This window comes from Rutilus rutilus (genome assembly GCF_951802725.1).
Source record: "Rutilus rutilus genome assembly, chromosome: 8".
Lineage (NCBI taxonomy): Eukaryota > Metazoa > Chordata > Actinopteri > Cypriniformes > Leuciscidae > Rutilus > Rutilus rutilus.
In genome coordinates, this window is record NC_140222.1 from 26,535,394 (window position 1) to 26,554,761 (window position 19,368).

The following is a 19,368-nucleotide window of genomic DNA, read 5'->3' on the forward strand; positions in this document are numbered from 1 at the left end:
AATCTGCTAAAATGCTGTCATTATTGCGCTCCCTCACGCTGTTCGAACCCGAATGAAGAAGACGTTTTAAAGAATGTCCCATCTGCTTTGATGTCGTTGATCTACTAGCCTCTGGTGTCTGAGAATCACCAACGAGTTTTTACAACAGTGTTGTCAAATATCTATTCCGAAGCTGTGGGGGGAGCTCTAGAGAGAAACCTGCGAGCAAAAAGCGAGAATACAGCGAAGAAATCCCGAAACTACTGAGCCCCGCTTTAAATCAGCGTGATGAAAACTACCTAAAATGACAGAAGCATCTTTGGAAAAAATTTATTTGAAGTGTAATTTGATTGTTTATAGTGTCCATCGCGTTCATTAGACTACATGAGGGCGGGGTTTATGGCCTATACTGGAACCAACCACCGGGGGGCGATCGAGATGCTTTGGCTTCACTTTTCAAGACTTGTGCTGCACACTTGGGTCACACAAGGAATGAATGAACCTCTATATTTTTCTTACACAAACGCATCGCTTCACTTCAGAAGGCCTTTATTTAACCCACCGGAGTCGTGTGGACCACTTTTATGATTGATAGATGATCTTTTATTGACTTTAAAACAGAAACAGCCATTCACTGCTATTACAAAGCTTAGAAGAGCCAGGACATTTTTTTATATAACTTTAATATAAAGTATTCGTCTGAAAGAAAAATGTCATATACACCTAGGATGACTTGAGGGTGAGTAAATCATGGGATAATTTTCATTTTTGGGTGAACTATCCCTTTAAGCCTATTCAGTTCCTGTGACAAACTGTTCAAGTGGGTGGAGTCAACATGAATATTCATGATATTTCCCCTGTTGTGGGCGTGGCCTTTAGAAAAAGCACAAACGATTGGAACTGATAATATTAGTGCTCGCTCCTCAAATCACAACTCGTTTAATCGATTATTTCGAAAAGGTAATGAAGTTTTAATGCTAAGCATTAACTGCAACAGTTCACATTTTCCAAAACAATGAATAGTTTGCATTATATGATAAATCGTCAGCGCTGTTTTGCCTGATTGATTACAGGCATTCAGATATACACAGCAGAGAAAACAATGAGCGAATAACCTATGATTGTCTAGGCTAATACTGTTTATTATTAATCATTTGTGCTCTAATAAAATGTTTATAAGATGTGCCTGGTGTGAGTCATCCTTAATTTCTTGTTTATGTCATATATAGAGTCTATCCAATCTGTGGCATTGTGCTGTGTGATAAAACTGCACATTTTAGAGTGGCCTTTTATTGTGGCCAGCCTAAGGCACACCTGTGCAATAATGATGCTGTCTAATCAGCATCTTGATATGCCACACCTGTGAGGTGGATGGATTATCTCGGCAAAGGAGAAGTGCTCACTAACACAGATTTAGACTGATTTGTGAACAATATTCGAGAGAAATGGGCCTTTTGTGTACAAAGAAAAAGTCTTAGATCTTTGAGTTCAGCTCATGAAAAATGGGGAGAAAAATAAAAGTGTTGCGTTTATAATTTTGTTCAGTGTATATTTGTTACGGAAGCAGACACTGGAGAGAAAGATGGAGGGTTAATTGTGAGGTTTATTGACAGCAATGGGGTAGTGATGAAGTGAGCAGGTAAGTGAGAGTCCAAAGGATGATCTGGAGGGCAGAAGAGAAATGGAAGAAGCTGGAGACATGGAGATCACTGGAGACAGGGCGATCACAAGGTGAGTAGTCCACTTCATGAGAAACGAGACCGGACAGTGAATTGTGGTGAAGTGTGTGCTTATGTAGTGGCAGTGATGAGGGTGATGATGAGGTGAAGGTGTGAGTGATTAGAAATGATGTGCAGGTGGAGACCAGGAGGGATGCTGCGATGTGTGGTGAAGAGGATGATTACTAGGGTGATCTGTGACAATATTATCGTGACAAAGAATTTGTCTCTTCATTTTAAATGGACAGCATTATATTTAATCATGTCTGGTGAATTTTTTTTTGCTGTATTGGGGTCTAAAAAAGTGACAAATGTAATAATCTATCTCTAAGCATTTCACAGATTTCTATGTACACTGATTATATAGAATATATAGTGTCATTACACCATAGTTATACAAATAAACTAGATAAAATGGTGAAGGGTTGGGGTCAGAATTCCTTGTCTCTTCAATTTAAATATATATATATCCTTTTGAATGATTACTTTATTCTTATTAAAAATTCAATAATCAAGTATATGCATGTATCATAATCATTTCCATACGGTTTCTGTAAGTGTTTAACCATTTTCTTTTAGGTGCATTCCAATGTGTGCCCTTGGGTTATGTTCACACGCAAGGGGCCTTTTGATGATAATTCTCTTGGGATTCAGAGAGCGGCGAGAGAGACTCTGTACCCATGTGTTGCTTATATCCATATATCTGCATCTATATATCTGTCTTAGTTGACTTTTCTAAGTTCAAGGGTCAATTTATAGATAATTTCACCTTATTGTCATGAAGTGAACATCCTTATGTGTATTTCTCTAGAAAGTAAAGGGGCATATTAGCGTTCCTGCTTTCCTAAGGAGTGAAATGTTTTATCAGCCTGTTATGGTGGACTGCTCTTCTGATAATGAGCTCAGGCCTTCTTCAGCCTTGAAGAGAACTATTGTTCGTCAGTGTTCTGTGTGTGCGTTTGATATTCTTTGCAGGTTCTGAACTCTGTTACATACAACATATGGACTCAATTACCATTCTCGGACCCTGGAAGGTCACCACGGACTTAAATCTCGGAATTGGGCGACAACTATTCTGATTTACGACGATATACCCACTTATCTATTGAAAATGCTTTGTTGTTTAGACTTTATGTTCTCTTAGCCAATCAGAAGTAAACAATTGTGTAATGCATGTCCTTGGAAAAGGTATAATTGGTGTGAGATTTTTGTGTAAGGTAGAGTTGGCTTGCGACCTCCTCGTGAGACTTTGACCAATTTAACTGCAAACTATTCTTCAGTAAAATTTTACTTATTTGATTGAACTTCACGACTCCTGGTCTTCTTTCATCGTATCTGGTCCTGGGTCTTACAACTGTACCCCCCCCCCTTACAATGGATGGAAAAAAAATAGAAAAAAATAGGGTTTAAAAGAGTCACAGCTTGGACACCTGATTATAAGACAATCCTTAAAGGGATAGTTCACCCAAAAATCGTCAAAATTATTTCATTAATTACTCACCCACCCTCATATCATTCTAAACCCGTAAGACTTTCGTTCATCTTTGGAACACAATTGAAGATCTTTTTGATGAAATCTGAGAGATTTATGTCCCTCCATTGACAGCTATGCAATTACTTTGATTCTTCAAAAAGTTCATAAAGAGATTGTAAAACTAATACATATCAACTGAGTGGTTTAGTCCAAATTTTCTGAAGAGACTTGATCGCTTTATATGATGAACAGATTGAATTTAGGCTTTTAAACATTCATCAACTCACACATCAGTTATCATAAACGGAAGCTCAAGCATGTTCGCTTGACGTGCAAGAAGCAGTGATGTTCATTTTCGTGTGTTATGCAGCATGTTTGACCTTCTGCAAGAACCGTTGAGGTCTGTTCTCACACTTCAAACAGGTTCGGTTAAGCTTCTGTTTATGTTTGCTGATCAATGTTTATATTTGAATAAAAAAAAAAAGTCTATTCGTTATTGTCACACCACTAGACTTTTCTAGGCACCATTTCTCCCTGCCTTGTTTGTCGTCATGGTAATTCATTTGATTTGTCATTGTGTTCAGGTGTGTGTGTGTGTGTCATTATTTCCCCTAAGAAACAAAATGCATGAAGATGATGAAAATTAACAGGCTTTAATAATCCACTAGGTGAATCCAAAGACATTCCACACAACGTATACATAGACAAGACTAACATTTATGTGATACATGGTGGAAAAAAAGTACAGCTACAGTACATACTGTAATACATTGTCTGAAATAAGTGTAATTTAACTTCAGATTTAATATTACAGTATTTGGCAGCTCTATTCTATATTATATTATTATTAATAACAATAGCCTAAAAATTCAATTGAGTATATTGAGTATAATAGTAGTAATATAATAACTAACAGTAATAGCAAATAGCATAAATTGTAGAAAAACAATATGATAGGCAGAAGGTACAGTCTCTTGGAAATATAGAGAACAGTCAATATACACTACAAGTATTACAGGCTCTCTTCAGACTTGAAGGTTTGTGTTGTCCTGGTTGCCATGTGGCTAAAATGGAAGAAGAAAATATTTATATGAAGCTAGACCTGATGACAAGCAATCAAATCTCCTTCTCTTTAGAGATGAGTTGAACCTCAAAATAGTCAGGCATCTTTTCTCAGTCCACGTTTGAGAGTTCCAATATGGCAGCGATGGTGGCCAATGAGGCATCTATGTTTATATGTCTATATATAGAGAGAGAGACATATTGGAATATATATATGTATATGTCTGTAACAGGAAAGTGGATAGTAGACACCTACTGAGACAGGAACACTACAGAGATAAAATGTACCACATTTGCCGCTGTAGTTTTTTTCCTCAGCAGTTCTGTGATTGGGTTTCTGTAAAGTTAGTAAGTATTAAAATAATCACATCTGTTTCAGCACGCAGTTAATTATGCAAAGTCATGACCTTCAAGAGAGGCTTTTATGACTCAGTTGTTCCAAAATGATAAAATATTGGCTATAATTTTATCATTATATAAAGTATATTTTATTTAAAAAAATAATAATTCTATAGGCCTACAGAAGTAAAAGTAATTTAGTAATAAAAATGTGTATAGTAAATTAATTTTTATTTTAATCTTTTTTAACAAAACTTTCAAACAGAATCACAAATGTCCTATTTTTATGCTTACACAGTTGTTGGTGATTTCTCTTAATTCACAATACTAACATTCATTAGTATTATACTAAAAACCATATTGTCGCACAAAATTATAACAAGCAACAGCAATAATGCAACATGCTTAAGTGATATAAGAACTTTGTTTACACTTCCTATCATTTCCTTGAATGAGTATGTAAGATTCTTAAAGAAATAGAATGGACAAAGCAAACAGAATAATCTTAAGATGCCATATTGTGGTGATCTAGAGATGTACACCGATAATAAGTAGTACAAGCTTATACACAAATATAATATTAAATCAGCTACAAAGGGAGATAAAACTCCACTAGTAGCACTTTATAAGATTGTCCTAAATAGGACCAACATCATCCAGATAGTCGTCTGCAAAGTTGAGCATCTGCTGTAGCGCCGTGAGAAGCAGGACGTCACAGTTGAGCTCCAGCTCCAGCTCCTGACTGTAGTTCTTCACCGGTAACACACAAGACACCGGGACACCTAACCGAGAGCTCACCTCCTGCACCTGCAGAGACAAAACATGTCATTTACATTTATACATTTAGCAGGCATTTCTATCCAAAGTGACTAAGATGAGCAATTTGTCACAAAACCGACAACATTCGTAGTATACAATGCCAGGTTTAAGAGACGTTGAAGGTTATGGAGAGTGACTTTGTGCCTTGATGTGAAAGAACACCAAGTCCATGTGATCGGGTGATCATGCCTCACCTTCGTCTTGATGTAAGAAGTAATATAAATATTTTGAAGATCTTCCATATCAGGACATGCTTCATCTACTTTAGTCATCAAAACCATCTGGGGAATGCCTGAAAATTTGTAAATAACCATTAGTTAGTCTTGGAACATTTGGCATAAGAAAGGAGTTACACAACAAACCGCAAGTAACTTACCCAGTGTGTTCACTTTTTTGCGTATGGCAGCGAGTTTTTCCTCTAGTTTGCTGGACATGAGGGCGATTTTGGTGGCGTCGATCACATACACCACACAGTGGATCTTCTCCTGTAGAGATGCAGGTCTGGAGGCCTTTTGCTCATTCGGTTGAAATGGTGTTGTGGGGTTGAACTGAATCAAGAGGATTTAGAGTGAAATAAACATTTTGTTATTTATACTTCATTCTGTAGAATAGTGCACTTACCTTATAGCGGTCTGGTACGTGACCTTGAAGAATGCTGCTGATGTCATCAATATCCAGTCCTGCACCTGATTGCTCCTCGAGTCCCATGGTGTCACACAACACAAATGGCAATGGCTTTCCTTCACGACCGTCTTTCACTGGGTATGTGCGAAACTACCAACCAAGAAGAGAAACACATCAAGACCTGAAGTCATCAAGAGCTGTTCCTCGACCTGAAGAGAGACTTCTGTAGGAAACACTAGGCAAGGCAAGGCAAGGCAAGTTTATTTATATAGCACATTTCATACACAATGGCAATTCAAAGTGCTTTACATAGAAGAAATTAAAATAATAAAAAGAAATAAGAATAATTAAAACAGTTTAGAAGAATACAAAATAAAATACAGTACAAACAGTCGGACGAACATTGGCACAGTGCTCATTCAGTAAATGCATAGTTAAACAGATGTGTTTTGAGTCTGGATTTGAATGTGACTACAGTAGGAGCACATCTGATCTCCTCTGGAAGCTGGTTCCAGCTGCGGCTGGCATAATAGCTAAAAGCGGACTCGCCATGCTTCGAGTGAACCCTTGGTATTTCAAGCTGATATGATCCTAATGATCTGAGTGATCTGTTGGGTTTATATTCAGTGAGCATATCTGCAATGTATTGAGGTCCTAGGCCATTGAATGATTTATATACCAGTAATAATACTTTAAAATCAATCCTAAATTTAACTGGGAGCCAGTGTAAAGACCTGAGGACTGGTGTGATATGTTCATATTTTCTGGTTCTGCTCAGAATCCTGGCGGCAGCGTTCTGTATGAGCTGCAACTGTCTTAAGGTCTTTTTGGGAAGGCCAGTGAGGAGTCCATTACAATAATCCACCCTGCTGGTGATGAAAGCATGCACAAGTTTCTCTAGGTCTTGTCTGGAAACAAAGCATCTAATTATGGCAATATTTTTCAGATGATAGTATGCTGATTTAGTTATTGCTTTGACATGACTACTGAAACTAAGCTCTGACTCTAGTGTCACACCAAGATTCCTGACTTGATTTTTGGTTGTTTGACCCCTAGAGTGAAGGTATGCGTTCACCTTGAGAACTTCATCTTTGTTTCCAAACGCAATGACTTCAGTTTTGTCTTTGTTTAACTGAAGAAAGTTTTGACACATCCAACTGTTGACTTCATCAATGCATTGGCACAGGGAGTCAATGGGGCTATAATCGTTGGGCGATAGGGCTAAGTAGAGCTGTGTGTCGTCTGCATAGCTGTGGTAAGCAATTTGGTTCTTTCTCATTATTTGGCTCATTGGGAGCATATACAGGTTGAACAGGAGTGGCGCAAGAATTGAGCCTTGAGGGACTCCGCATGTCATGGATGTCCACTCAGACTTATGGTCTCCTATACTCACATAATAACCTCTCCCATCTAAGTATGACCTGAACCATTTTAGGACTATCCCAGAAAGCCCCACCCAGTTTTCCAGCCTGTCCAGAAGTATGTTGTGATCGACAGTGTCAAATGCAGCACTGAGGTCGAGTAGTACCAGCACTGATAATTTGTCAGTATTTAAGCGAATATCGTTTATTATCTTTATGAGCGCTGTCTCTGTGCTGTGGTGCGGTCGGAAACCAGATTGAAAATTGTCAAAGTATCCATTCGAGCATAAGAATTTGTTCAGCTGATTGAAGACAACTTTTTCAATGATCTTGCCTATGAAAGGAAGATTTGAGATCGGCCTATAGTTGCTTAATATGGTCTTATCCAGATTGCTCTTTTTCAGGAGGGGCTTGACAACTGCAGTTTTCAGGGAGTTTGGAAAACTCCCAGAGAGAAGTGAAGCATTTACCACTTCTAGAAGATCTGCTTCTAAACTGTTTAACACACTTTTGAAAAAAGATGTGGGAAGTGTGTCAAGAGCGCAGGTTGATGTTTTAAGGTGCTGTACGGTTTCTTCCAAAATTTTGCCATCAATTTCTTTGAAATCAGACATAGTAACTACTTTCTCAGGTGGTTTGATCTGTCTGACCCCAGCGCAAGTCAAGGATGTGCTGATCACCTTTCTGATATTATTGATTTTCTCAGAGAAGAAAGAAGCAAACTCACGGCACTTGCTGTCTGAGAGCATTTCACTGGGAATCTGGCTTGGGGGGTTTGTCAGTCTCTCTACAGTAGCAAAAAGAGTGCGTGTGTTGTTTAAATTGCTGTTTATAATATTTGAGAAGAAAGTCTGTCTAGCTTTGCCTAGTTCCATATTGAAAGCATGAAGGCTGTCTTTGTAGATGTTATAATGGACTACAAGTTTTGTCTTCCGCCACATGCGCTCTGCTTTTCTGCATTGTCTTTTCATATTTTGCACTGCTGTTGAATGAATCCTGTTGAATCTGTACCTGTGTGGTGAGACTAGTGCCTGCAGATCCTGACATGGCTTTGCTGGTCATGCGGCCCATGAAGACGGAGTTGATGGAGTTGAAGAAACTGGATTTTCCAGCACCGACAGGACCGATCATTAGGATTCTGACCCGACTCATAGACGGCATCACGGGTTTATAATCCCTGATCATTTTCATGAGCTCGTCTCTTCGTCTACAACAGAGATTTTATTACTGTACAATACTGTATGAAGGCAGCAGCAAAACAACATTGAGTGAAAACTTACTTTTCTGTCCACTGAACATTTCTCCATGGCTTCATCTTGACACTGATCTGAGGATCTTTTTCTGAGGACGTTTTATTATACAAATTACTTTCACCGTAACATTAACAGCAGTACATTTTAAAATACTGGACTCTGAATGTATATAATGTACTGTACACAACTATATGTGTGTATTTAAAATTCAATAAATAATTATTTTAAAAAAATTATGTTAAATCACTTACTCTCTTCCACTTTGTACACTTCACATTCATTCAGCTGAGTGTCGTTCCCATACAGTGTGGCAGGATTCAAATTGAATGGATTAACCCTCCCTCCATGTCCACTATATCCACCATATCCATCAAATACATGATTAAATGCATTCTTTTGTTGATGATGCACAGCTGGTTGGTTGTTGTAGCAAAAGTACAACTGTTGGCCGAAGTTGGGTGCTCCAGCATCATCAAGACGTGCATACTGTCCCCTGTTAACTTTTATGCAGAGAGGGGCTACATTTCGAATGCTGAACAGGAAAGCTTCCTCATCTGTAATTTGCTGTCTACTTTGAGTATAATCTGCACTAGTGTATCCACCAAAGATGTAGCCTGAACTGTTATAGGCTACAAGTAAAGTGGGACCCTGACGGTCACATCGCTGATGGAAGGCAGAATTATGATATCCATGAACAGAAGCTTTGTAGAGAAGAGTCAGTTCAACATTCCCCAGCAAACCACAGAGCTCCTTTCTCTGATCTTCTGATAAACTAGAAGTGAGGGCGTTCAAGCTTAGATTTTCCAGATTTCTTCTCATCTTTAAGACAAGACAAAAAGACATGCAATAGAAATTACAGATATTTTATGTATAACATATACAGATTTCATTTTTTTTTTTTTTTTTTTTTTTTTGGGATTCTTTATAGTTTTGTCAATGATTTATTGTTATATTTACGAATACATAAAGCAAGCAGTATTGGCTGAATTAATAATCCTTCAAAAAATTCTAGTTGTGGTTTCAGTTTTTTTTTTACATTCATAGAAGTAACTACACTTTAGTTAACACAACTGTTAAGTAGTTAGACTAACAGTAAACAAATCTTTAATTAATGCACACGTCAACATAAACTAATACACTTTCAACACAAGATGTAAGTAAACATTATTTTCTAATGGTATCGCAGATGGAGCTCAGGGTGGAGCCACATGAACAAGCCTCACCATTGTAGTGTTTGCATACGGTTTCTCTCTGTCAGAAAGACCGTTTACCTAGAAATGAAACTGAATTCAGCTCGACAAAGAATGACTGGACGAATGCATTTTTATTTAATCACTGCAATGTAATAATACAGTTTTTAAAAGTTAAGGTTACATTTTATATTAAGGTGTCATTGTTACAGTGTAATTATATGTTTAAGTACTGAGTAATAGGCTATTAAGCAACTACATGTACTGTAGGATTAGGATTTGGTTGAGGGTTAGTTGCATGTAATTAATTATGCATAATTTACTGTTATTACTATGGTAAGTACATGTAGCCTAACATATGTAACAAGGACACTGTAAAATAAAGTGTTACCAAAGTTAAAAACTTATTTAGATCTGAGAAACTACTTTAGTGTTTAAAAAAGAGAGCATTAATTAGTTAGCCTACGTTTTATATTAGCCTAGAGAACATTACAATTTTTGATTTTCATGACTTATGATAGGCTATTTATATCGTCTATGAAGCTTACCTTTTAGCGGTCTCTTTGTGCATCAAACGCTGAAATTCTCTTCGTACAAGATCATACATCAGCATGAAAAAAGGCATGTAGCCTTTAAGCTCCTCCTATAAAACACTGATCTGCCCTTTCCTTTCCATTTCTTTCCCCTTATCTTTCCCTGGCCTTTCCTATTGGCTATTTATAACATAATCCAGAACAGCGGAAATTATCTTTGGGCAGTAACCACTATCTATCTATCTATCTATCTATCTATCTATCTATCTATCTATCTATCTATCTATCTATCTATCTATCTATCTATCTATCTATCTGAATTGATTGATAAATAATTTGTATAACGTTACAACACTCACTGCTGCAAACGTTTTTGCATGCGTTAATGAAATTATGTGTATTAAAATCTGCTCTTTCCGAAATAGAAAGTAATTCTCTGTTCGAATCAGTTCTGTTTGTTTTGTGAACCGGTTCAAACAGACATTAAAAAGATCCGACTCAAAAGCGATTCGCTCACGAATCGGACATCGCTAATCAAGGGAGATCCGCCGCCAACAACAACACCATTTCAGTGCGGTAAACCAACCATGGGGACCCGTGACGACGAATACGATTATTTGTTTAAAGGTCAGTGATTAATATAGTATCAAAGAGAAGAATAGACGTGTCTTGTTTCCCTTTATTATCAAAGAAAACAGCAAGTTTCCTGAAAGACTGTGGCTAGCTGGTTTAGCTGGAATGCTAGTGTGCTGACATTAGCTATCGAAATATTAACCGGTGACTTTCCAAGAATCATAAGTTAAAAGTAGATTAATACATCTCAATAGTGATTTTCATGATTTGCATTGACAGTATTCACTTAACCATTATGCAATTCGATTCATTTAGTTTGTATTATGCTAGCTAAGCAGCTACATAGCTCTCAAACTGCAGTAAAAGCTAAAGTGAACTATATAAAACTATCTGTTTTAATATAAGCAGTTCGTACTTAAACGACAAACAAAATCTGTTCAATTCACTTTAGCGGAATATGTGTCTATAAGTTACCAATAACGTCGAAAAACGGGCAACTTTCTTATTCGTTTAGTAATGTGTTGCTTAATATTTAGTGTGGTTGTGTTGCTAGGCCATTTGAAACTTTTTGTCGTTTATTTCACAAGAGTCCCTTCTTGATGTTAAACAGGCCAAATTTGGTCATTAACCTGCAATTGTAAGCATTTTTGTAGCTGGGACGTATTTACAACTCGTAATTTAGTTAAATCATTAATCTGACAGATGAACTACTATGTAATGTAACTGTAGATTATCATGACGTCATTCTAAAAACATTTGTGTGTATGTATGTGTGTGTGTTTTGCCCATTCAAATACGCCTTGTTCCTGTTGGGCTCCATTAGGTTCCTGTTTTTACAGTAAGCCTTTAAAAAGTTTGAGTGGGTGAGAAACCACAAATAACTGTCTGTAGAGGTTTCACAGATGTGCCACATTGGTTATTCTTAAGATTTCTTGTTGAAAGATTTGACATGTGTTTCTCCAGTTTATCTACAACCGTTTTGTGAATTACTTCAGGTTTCTAGGAAAAGTGAATGGTGACCACGTTGCAACAGACACAGTATGAGCTGTTTGATACTTTCTATGCATTTCTCATTCTTTATGCAATTTGACTAAGCCTATGTTTCAGTTTTTATGGTGTCAAATTGATGGAGCAAAGGGAAAATGACAGTGGAAGTGTGTGTTTGTATAGATTATGGCTTCTCTCTTATCTCTCTGGCCTTGTCGTGTGGAAGTAACCAGGATGACTGACTAATCTAGTGTTTCTGCTTTTCAAATGATGACATTGTATGGATGCACACTTTGGTTTGTGGTTTAATTTCAAGGACTGTTCTGTTTTCTGGCCTTCATTTTATGTTTTATTCGTATGGTGATGGATGGCTGTAATAATATCTTCACTATGAATATGGTTTTTATAAGGGTGGCTATGAAGGGTTATTAGATGTCAGCTCTCGCTCGAAACAGCCTGATGTTTTCTTATGTTTTCTAGTTGTACTCATTGGAGACTCGGGTGTGGGGAAGAGTAACCTGTTGTCCCGTTTCACTCGGAATGAGTTCAACCTGGAGAGCAAGAGCACCATTGGTGTGGAATTCGCAACCCGCAGCATCCAGGTGGACGGCAAGACCATAAAGGCTCAGATCTGGGATACAGCAGGACAGGAGCGCTACAGAGCCATCACATCAGCGTGAGTACATGAGCACTGGGAGCACGCACAGCAGGTCCCAAAATAAGGTTGAAAGGCTTCTTTTTTTTTCAGATGTAATAATACAAATAATAATAAAAAAAAAGTTTATTAAACAATAATAATATAATTATATAAAAATGTATAATTTTATAAAACACAATTACTTTTTTTATTTTATAGAATTTTTTTTTGATAAAATACTAAAAATTACTATATACTATAAAATTATTATAATTTTAATAATATAATAAAATGTAAGAATTATAATTGTTAAAATAGTTTTAATATTCAAAATTCTTTATTATCATTCAAGATAAATATAAATTATTTTAATAGTAATAATTCTATAAAGTAATCTTTAGAAATATTGATAAATCATTTTTAACTTTAAATTATTTTATTATTTGAATTCCAGGCTTTGGCACTTAACTTTCTCTAAACTGTAAGCTCAATTGTCACAATTGTTTTCTGGAACATCAGAACTCTATTGCATGTCTGCAAAACGTAGTAACTCACCTATAACATTTAATTCAAGCTTCAAACCCTAGTTATTGTGTCAATAAATTGGCCGATGGCACCAAAATAAAAGGTGTTTTTGTCATCGTGTGAGGCACAGTGGTTAAAATGTTTAGATGTTTTTTCACTGTGGAAATATTTGCTAAATACAAATAAAAAAAAAAATCAACTTTTTTGATGACTAACTGCTTATTATACTGTACAAGAATGTTTTGTCTGTGTAAATACAGATTCAGAGAGTAGGTAAAATTGCCTGGGAAAAGTCAATACTGTAATACAAAAAAAAAAGTACATTTATTTTTGCAGCAACGTGTTACATGTAAACTGAAAATTCTCAGTTACCTGTTCATGTTTTCACACTCTATTATGTCTTTCTCTAACACATGCAGTACATATCTTCTTAGTTACATATCTTCCTATTGCTCTTCCATGACAATAATTTTTAGTTTACATTTAACACATTTCTAGAAACAAACGTACTGTAAAAATACAAATGTATATATATATGTTTCCAAACTTGATTGGTAAGATTGTCATTCCTATTTTGTTACAACGGCAGGCCATTTGCCAGTTTAGCAAACATTACAAACATTCCATGTCATAAATATTTATGGAACATAACATGTCTGACAGATTTTGATCACCGAATGGAGCATTTTGCATGTTTGCTCACACGATGAAACAATGTTTAGAAGTTGTGAAGAGTTTGACAATTTCACTGAGAATCAACTCATCAGTTTTGATCAACAAGCCATTGTGCAAATTGTAGACAATTTTACTTACTCTTTTGCACACGTGTGCCAAAACAATTTGCTTAAATCAATAAGATCAAATCCGATGTGAACAAGAAACTAATTGTTCAGACAGAGATCTGTTTAGAACCTATTGTTCTCATTTAAGAATTGAGCCAATTGAGAAAAACTGTAATATGATAATTTGATTTATTTTATAGAAATATAATTGATAATATTATAACTATTGATAATAGATTTTTATATAATAGTATAATAAAATGTATTCCAATTTTATTACTATTATATTACTATTTGACCAATAGTAATAGCTCTATAAAATTATTTTAGTTTAATAATTCTATAAAATAATAGAATTACAATAGAAATAATAATGAATAATTCTATAAAACTTAAATATCAAAAACTATTAATCCTAAACTATTAATAATCCACTGCATCATTTAGTAATTTTATTAATCATTATTGATATATAATTTATTATATATAATAATAATAGTAGTAGAAGTAGTTGTTGTTTTTTGTAATTTATCAATAGTAATAATTCTATGAAGTAATTCCAGAGTTATGGTTCAGATTTAAAAAAGTATATTAATTTTATTTCTATTTAATATTATTATAATTTTAATTCTAAATAATAGAAATATTGATAATACAGAATTATCAGTTATACATTTATTTTTATATAGTATAAGTAATTTCATAGATGAATTGTATACAGTTATCAAAATGTATTACAAATAATTGTATTCTTAATGTACTGCATCACTTATTAAAGAATAATATTTGAGTCATTGTCAGAACAAATATTTACATCCATTTATCTTTACTGAATATGATCCTCTATGATATCCATTTTCAGTGTGTGTTTTGTGTGGATCTCATTTACAGGTACTACCGGGGTGCAGTTGGAGCTCTTCTGGTCTATGACATCGCAAAGCATCTGACTTACGAAAATGTGGAGCGCTGGCTGAAGGAGCTGCGGGATCACGCGGATAACAACATTGTCATCATGCTGGTGGGCAACAAGAGCGACCTGAGGCACCTGAGGGCCGTGCCCACCGACGAGGCCAGAGCTTTTGCAGGTGAGTGTCTCCTCCGGCTTTTTCACGATGTTGGATAAGAACAGATCTACTTAAGGTGTTAAAATATCTCTCATCTTGTGTTATGCAGAGAAGAACAATCTCTCCTTCATCGAAACATCGGCTTTGGACTCCACAAATGTGGAGGAGGCGTTTAAAAACATACTAACAGGTGGGTCCTGATTCTGATTAAAGGTGCGATCACATTAGTGAAATTTCAGAACAATTTAGTAGACAAAAATGCAAGTAAATGTGGCGAATCTGCTCGACCAACTCAAACCCATTGGGAAATCTTTCTCCCTTGCGGAGAATTCAGTGGATTGCAATTGAAATGACTGGATTTTCCCCCGAAAATGTGCAGTTAATGATCAATGTGACCACACCGTAACACATTCCCATTGGGCATCTCAAATGAAATGTCCCGTAACGTAACTCGGCTCTTTTTGTTGCAGAAATCTATCGGATCGTGTCACAGAAGCAGATCGCCGACAGGTCCATGCATGACGAGTCTCCCGGGAACAACGTAGTGGACATCAGTGTGCCGCCCACTACTGATGGGTTAAAGGGCAACAAATTTCAGTGCTGTCAGAACCTGTGACCCCACTTCCCCCGGCTCTACCCCGACCCTTGGGCTTCAGTTCCCCTGTATTTATCTCGGCTTTGCTCCTGTGTGTTGTGCTATGGCTACGGCTCTTTCCTCTTTTTACCTTGTTACGTCCCTTAGAAGCGTGAATCTCTAGGTAACATTCCTTGTTTTGTTTTTTTAGGGGGTTCTTGTTTGTTTGTCCCTGTTTTGTTTTTTCTTTACTAGTATCCACTCTCTGAATCCACGTTTGCTTGGCAAAATGTTTTTTTTCTCGGAAGTGATTATTCGGGCGCTGATCGTGTGATCCGCTCCTACGGAAAAGGGATGGTGAGGGATCAGTGTGTCTTCGGCTTCCAGCCACTCTGATGGGTATCCTCTGGGATCCACACTAAACGCCCGTCGTCTGTTGAGCCAGATCCCAGAGGGGACGTCTGACATGAGCTTAAATGGGCAAGTTCTTTGGAGAAAAAAGTGCACATTTGCGAATTCGTCTTGTTTGGATCACGGGGATACCAAAGGAGGGCTGCTGTCATCTTTATTTCAATTCTTATCCATTTCAAGCATCACACCCCTAGTCCTATTCTGCAATGTTTTACGCCAGGGCTGACGGGTGTGAATTAGTGCAGTTTGATTGATGAGTTCAAATTGCCGTATATATAGCAGTTATGTGAATGCGTCTATTAAGCATTTCATTAGAAATTATTCAAATAACAGTTATATATATATAAATATATATATATATAAACTATTCATTGCATTGCTGAGGTATTATAGCTCTTCAGTGGGAAAATGCAATGTTCCGCAGTGTTTTAGATGGTCAGTTGTTTCACCTGTCTGTGAAAACGTCACTATATATTCGATTGTTTGACTTTAAGTGATATGGCTATTTTGGAAATGCCTTATGTTTTCCCATACTGTGATTAAGATGCCTTTTTCAAGTGTGGTTATGTGACATTTACACATTCATGAAGTCACAACAGCTGTTTTGCCTTTTATCAGGTTACGTAAAAATGGAAAATAAACCAAATTACTGTCACAATTGCTATCATGATTTCCTTTTTTTTTGACTCCATATTGCACAACACACCTGTCACAGCATGACATGTATGTCTGAATCTGTACCTAAAATAAGTGTCATGACAAATAACCATGTGTCATGGTTGGCATGACTCGTGGGTCTTATGAGGGTTACGTACAGATGAGAAACTATCTAAAAACGCTGTATTATAACGCCAGGCCAGTAGGTGGCGATGTCACTTTGTGAAGAATCTATGCACCTATAGACTTTTTTTTAGATATAAACATAATAGCCAACAAATATTATCAGCATGTAAAACAACTGGAACATACACCAGAGGAAAAAAGAAAAAAAAATCCAGACAAAATGTACAATAATAATAATAATAGAAGAAAAGATAAGATAAGCAAATAAATAAAGGAGATACAATCAATTAGAGCATGTTAGGATAAGACAATGCCACAAAATTGAAAGGGGGATTTTGAAGAGAGCACAACAAGACAATGTTTTCCTTGCTTTAGTCTGAATAATGATTGATAATGATTTATGATTGGAAAATGTACATTTATAATAGATTAATAAAGTAAAATTCCTTCTCATAGGTCTTCTATGTATTAATAAAACCAAAATTAACATATTTCCAAAATAAAGAGAAATGAGGGTACACAAAATCAATAATATACCTGCAAAAGCTCTTCCAAAACATTTTGGTATAATTACAGTCCCAAAACAAGTGTACAGTAGTTTCATCTTGTGCATTACATGAAATCACATTTTATGTCAATGTCAGGTTTAAACTTTTCACTGGATAGAATCTATGAATTAATTTAAATGAGACTTCTCTGACTTTATTTACAATAAGGTATTTATGTGGCAATAACCAACCTTTTCTCCAGTCCACAAAATTGCTATAATTGCATAAAATTTGGTAACAATATCTTTCTGAAAGAGAGCACGAATGGACCTATTGCTAGAATATGGAGCTAGACGAATTTTGCCCACCATTGTTTGAGTGGGATCAAAAATAGGTGGTGTGGTAAACAAAGTCCTATCCAAACCTCTAAACAATGTAATAACACCTGTGGGAATAGCATCGAAAACGATGGCAAATTCTCTAGGCGTGACAGGAAAATTAAATTTTTCCAGGAATTCGCCATATGTATATAGACACCCATCTTCATTAAAAAGATCACGTACTAACGTAATATTGTTACCATGCCAGTTTTGAAAAAATAAGGACTTGTTTTTATAGAGAATAGTATGATTGTTCCATATGAAATATGAATGTGGGGAAAAGTTGTGTTTTATAAGAGACCAAGCCAGAAGCATTTGTTTGTGGAATGAAGAGAGCTTTTCAGGTCATTTTTCAATGTTATAATTGCATAACTAAAGAAACTGTAGGCCACCCACGCACCTGCGCATGCATTTTACATGTTCAGTCAATTGAATCTGTACCTAAAATAAGTGTCATGACAAATAACCATGTGTCATGGTTGGCATGACTCGTGGGTCTTATGAGGGTTATGTACAGATGAGAAACGATCTAAAAACGCTGTATTATAACGCCAGGCCAGTAGTTGGCGATGTCACTTTGTGAAGAATCTACGCACATATAGACTGAACATGTAAAATGCATGCGCATGACGTCACCGTTTTCACAAATTCGTGTTTTTGTAGTTTACACTGAGGTGATAACGGCATCATATTCAACAAATTAAACAAATTAAACAAATTTTCAAAAGTTTGCATTTTCAGGCCCCCAAAATGCCATTGTCGTGTAAATAATCAGACAAAACACATAAAAGTTTTCTGTCGCATAAACGGCCCCTTAGTTTCCATGTCACAAGGAATGCACCTGGATAAATACAAATTAAGACCTCAGACTTGTTCGGGGTTATCATTAACACATGACACTGTTTTCAACTAAAACCGTACAACTTTTTATGCGTTTCAGCCGTTCATTTACACGACAACAGCGTTTTGTGGGAAAATACAAACTTTTGAAAACAGGTTTCAAAGGATACGTTTTTGAAAATTATACCATTAATGTCTCCGTTTAAACTACATTTACAACAAACGTGAATTTGTGAAAACGGTGACGTCATACGCATGTGTATTACGTGTTCAATCTAGTCGTGTTGTTTTTCTTTACAGTGACATCGCCAACTACTGGCCTAGCATGAATAATACAGCGTTTTTAATAGTTTTTGCAGATCCATGTGAACAGGGATCGTTTTGACAATGTTGTCGTCTGTACACGAAAAAACGCGAAGGAAACACTTTTCCATTTTTAGTACATTGTTGTCATGTAAATGTACCCTAAAACTATTAAAAACATTTCTCTTAATTAAAATAAAGTTGACATAAAGTAAAATATAAATATAGCCTACTCGTTGATAAACTCTAAATTAAATGAGAAGTTGACTAGAAAATAAACTGAAATAAGTTTGTTGAAACACTAAAATTAATGGGAAAAAACTGGGAACTGGGAAAAAATAACTAAAACTGAAATAAAAATAAATTAAACCTAAATATTAATATTTAAAAAAGAAATGACAAAAGCACATAATGAAATTGCTAAATATTAAACTAAAATGAACATGAGAACTAAAAATATATCAAAATAAAAGCTAATTCAAAATATTAATGAATCTATAATGAACTAAAATAACAATGGTTTATCTATGTCAAAATTCATGTCTTGATGTTTTTTTTTATTTTATTATGGCTTTGTTAATAAGAAAAAGCATTATACAGTTGCTATTTAGGATTTTAAACTAGTTTTAATTCAAGTGTTTAAATCCAAGAATTGGTAAAAATTGCATG

The 19,368-nt window shown here is 35.8% G+C and overlaps 2 protein-coding genes across 5 annotated transcripts in view; one reads left to right on the forward strand and one right to left on the reverse strand.

The window, feature by feature from the left end:
• The window catches only part of LOC311295475 (interferon-induced protein 44-like), a 48,990-nt gene extending 38,485 nt beyond the window's left edge, over positions 1-10,505 (reverse strand). The window contains exons 1-9 of one of the 4 annotated variants that reach the window (XM_084416875.1): positions 10,368-10,444; positions 9,853-9,900; positions 8,881-9,448; positions 8,657-8,717; positions 8,388-8,583; positions 6,013-6,165; positions 5,768-5,939; positions 5,586-5,683; positions 4,820-5,379 (exon numbers count right to left, since the gene is read on the reverse strand). In XM_084416875.1, the coding sequence (XP_084273001.1) occupies positions 5,209-5,379; positions 5,586-5,683; positions 5,768-5,939; positions 6,013-6,165; positions 8,388-8,583; positions 8,657-8,717; positions 8,881-9,448; positions 9,853-9,855 (1,422 nt within the window). In that variant the 5' untranslated portion in view covers positions 9,856-9,900; positions 10,368-10,444 and the 3' untranslated portion in view covers positions 4,820-5,208. Of the gene's footprint in view, positions 1-4,785; positions 5,380-5,585; positions 5,684-5,767; positions 5,940-6,012; positions 6,166-8,387; positions 8,584-8,656; positions 8,718-8,880; positions 9,449-9,852; positions 9,901-10,367 lie in introns of those variants that run through there. The other 3 variants (XM_084416876.1, XM_084416873.1, XM_084416874.1) reach the window with 3 other exon arrangements.
• Positions 10,506-10,829: 324 nt separating this feature from the next.
• Positions 10,830-16,567, forward strand: rab11ba (RAB11B, member RAS oncogene family, a). Its single transcript, XM_084416883.1, has 5 exons — positions 10,830-10,979; positions 12,393-12,588; positions 14,748-14,941; positions 15,030-15,110; positions 15,391-16,567. Exons 1-5 carry the CDS (start codon positions 10,940-10,942, stop codon positions 15,534-15,536), a joined length of 657 nt encoding a protein of 218 aa, XP_084273009.1. The 5' UTR covers positions 10,830-10,939; the 3' UTR covers positions 15,537-16,567.
• The last annotated feature ends 2,801 nt before the right edge of the window (positions 16,568-19,368 follow it).

Bases quoted from the DNA above. Each gene is read 5' to 3' on its own strand.
- rab11ba (XM_084416883.1), top strand. From the start codon at position 10,940: ATGGGGACCCGTGACGACGAATACGATTATTTGTTTAAAG. The intron at 10,980-12,392 runs GTCAGTGATTAA...TATGTTTTCTAG, and splicing joins ATACGATTATTTGTTTAAAG to TTGTACTCATTGGAGACTCG. The intron at 14,942-15,029 runs GTGAGTGTCTCC...TGTGTTATGCAG, and splicing joins CGAGGCCAGAGCTTTTGCAG to AGAAGAACAATCTCTCCTTC.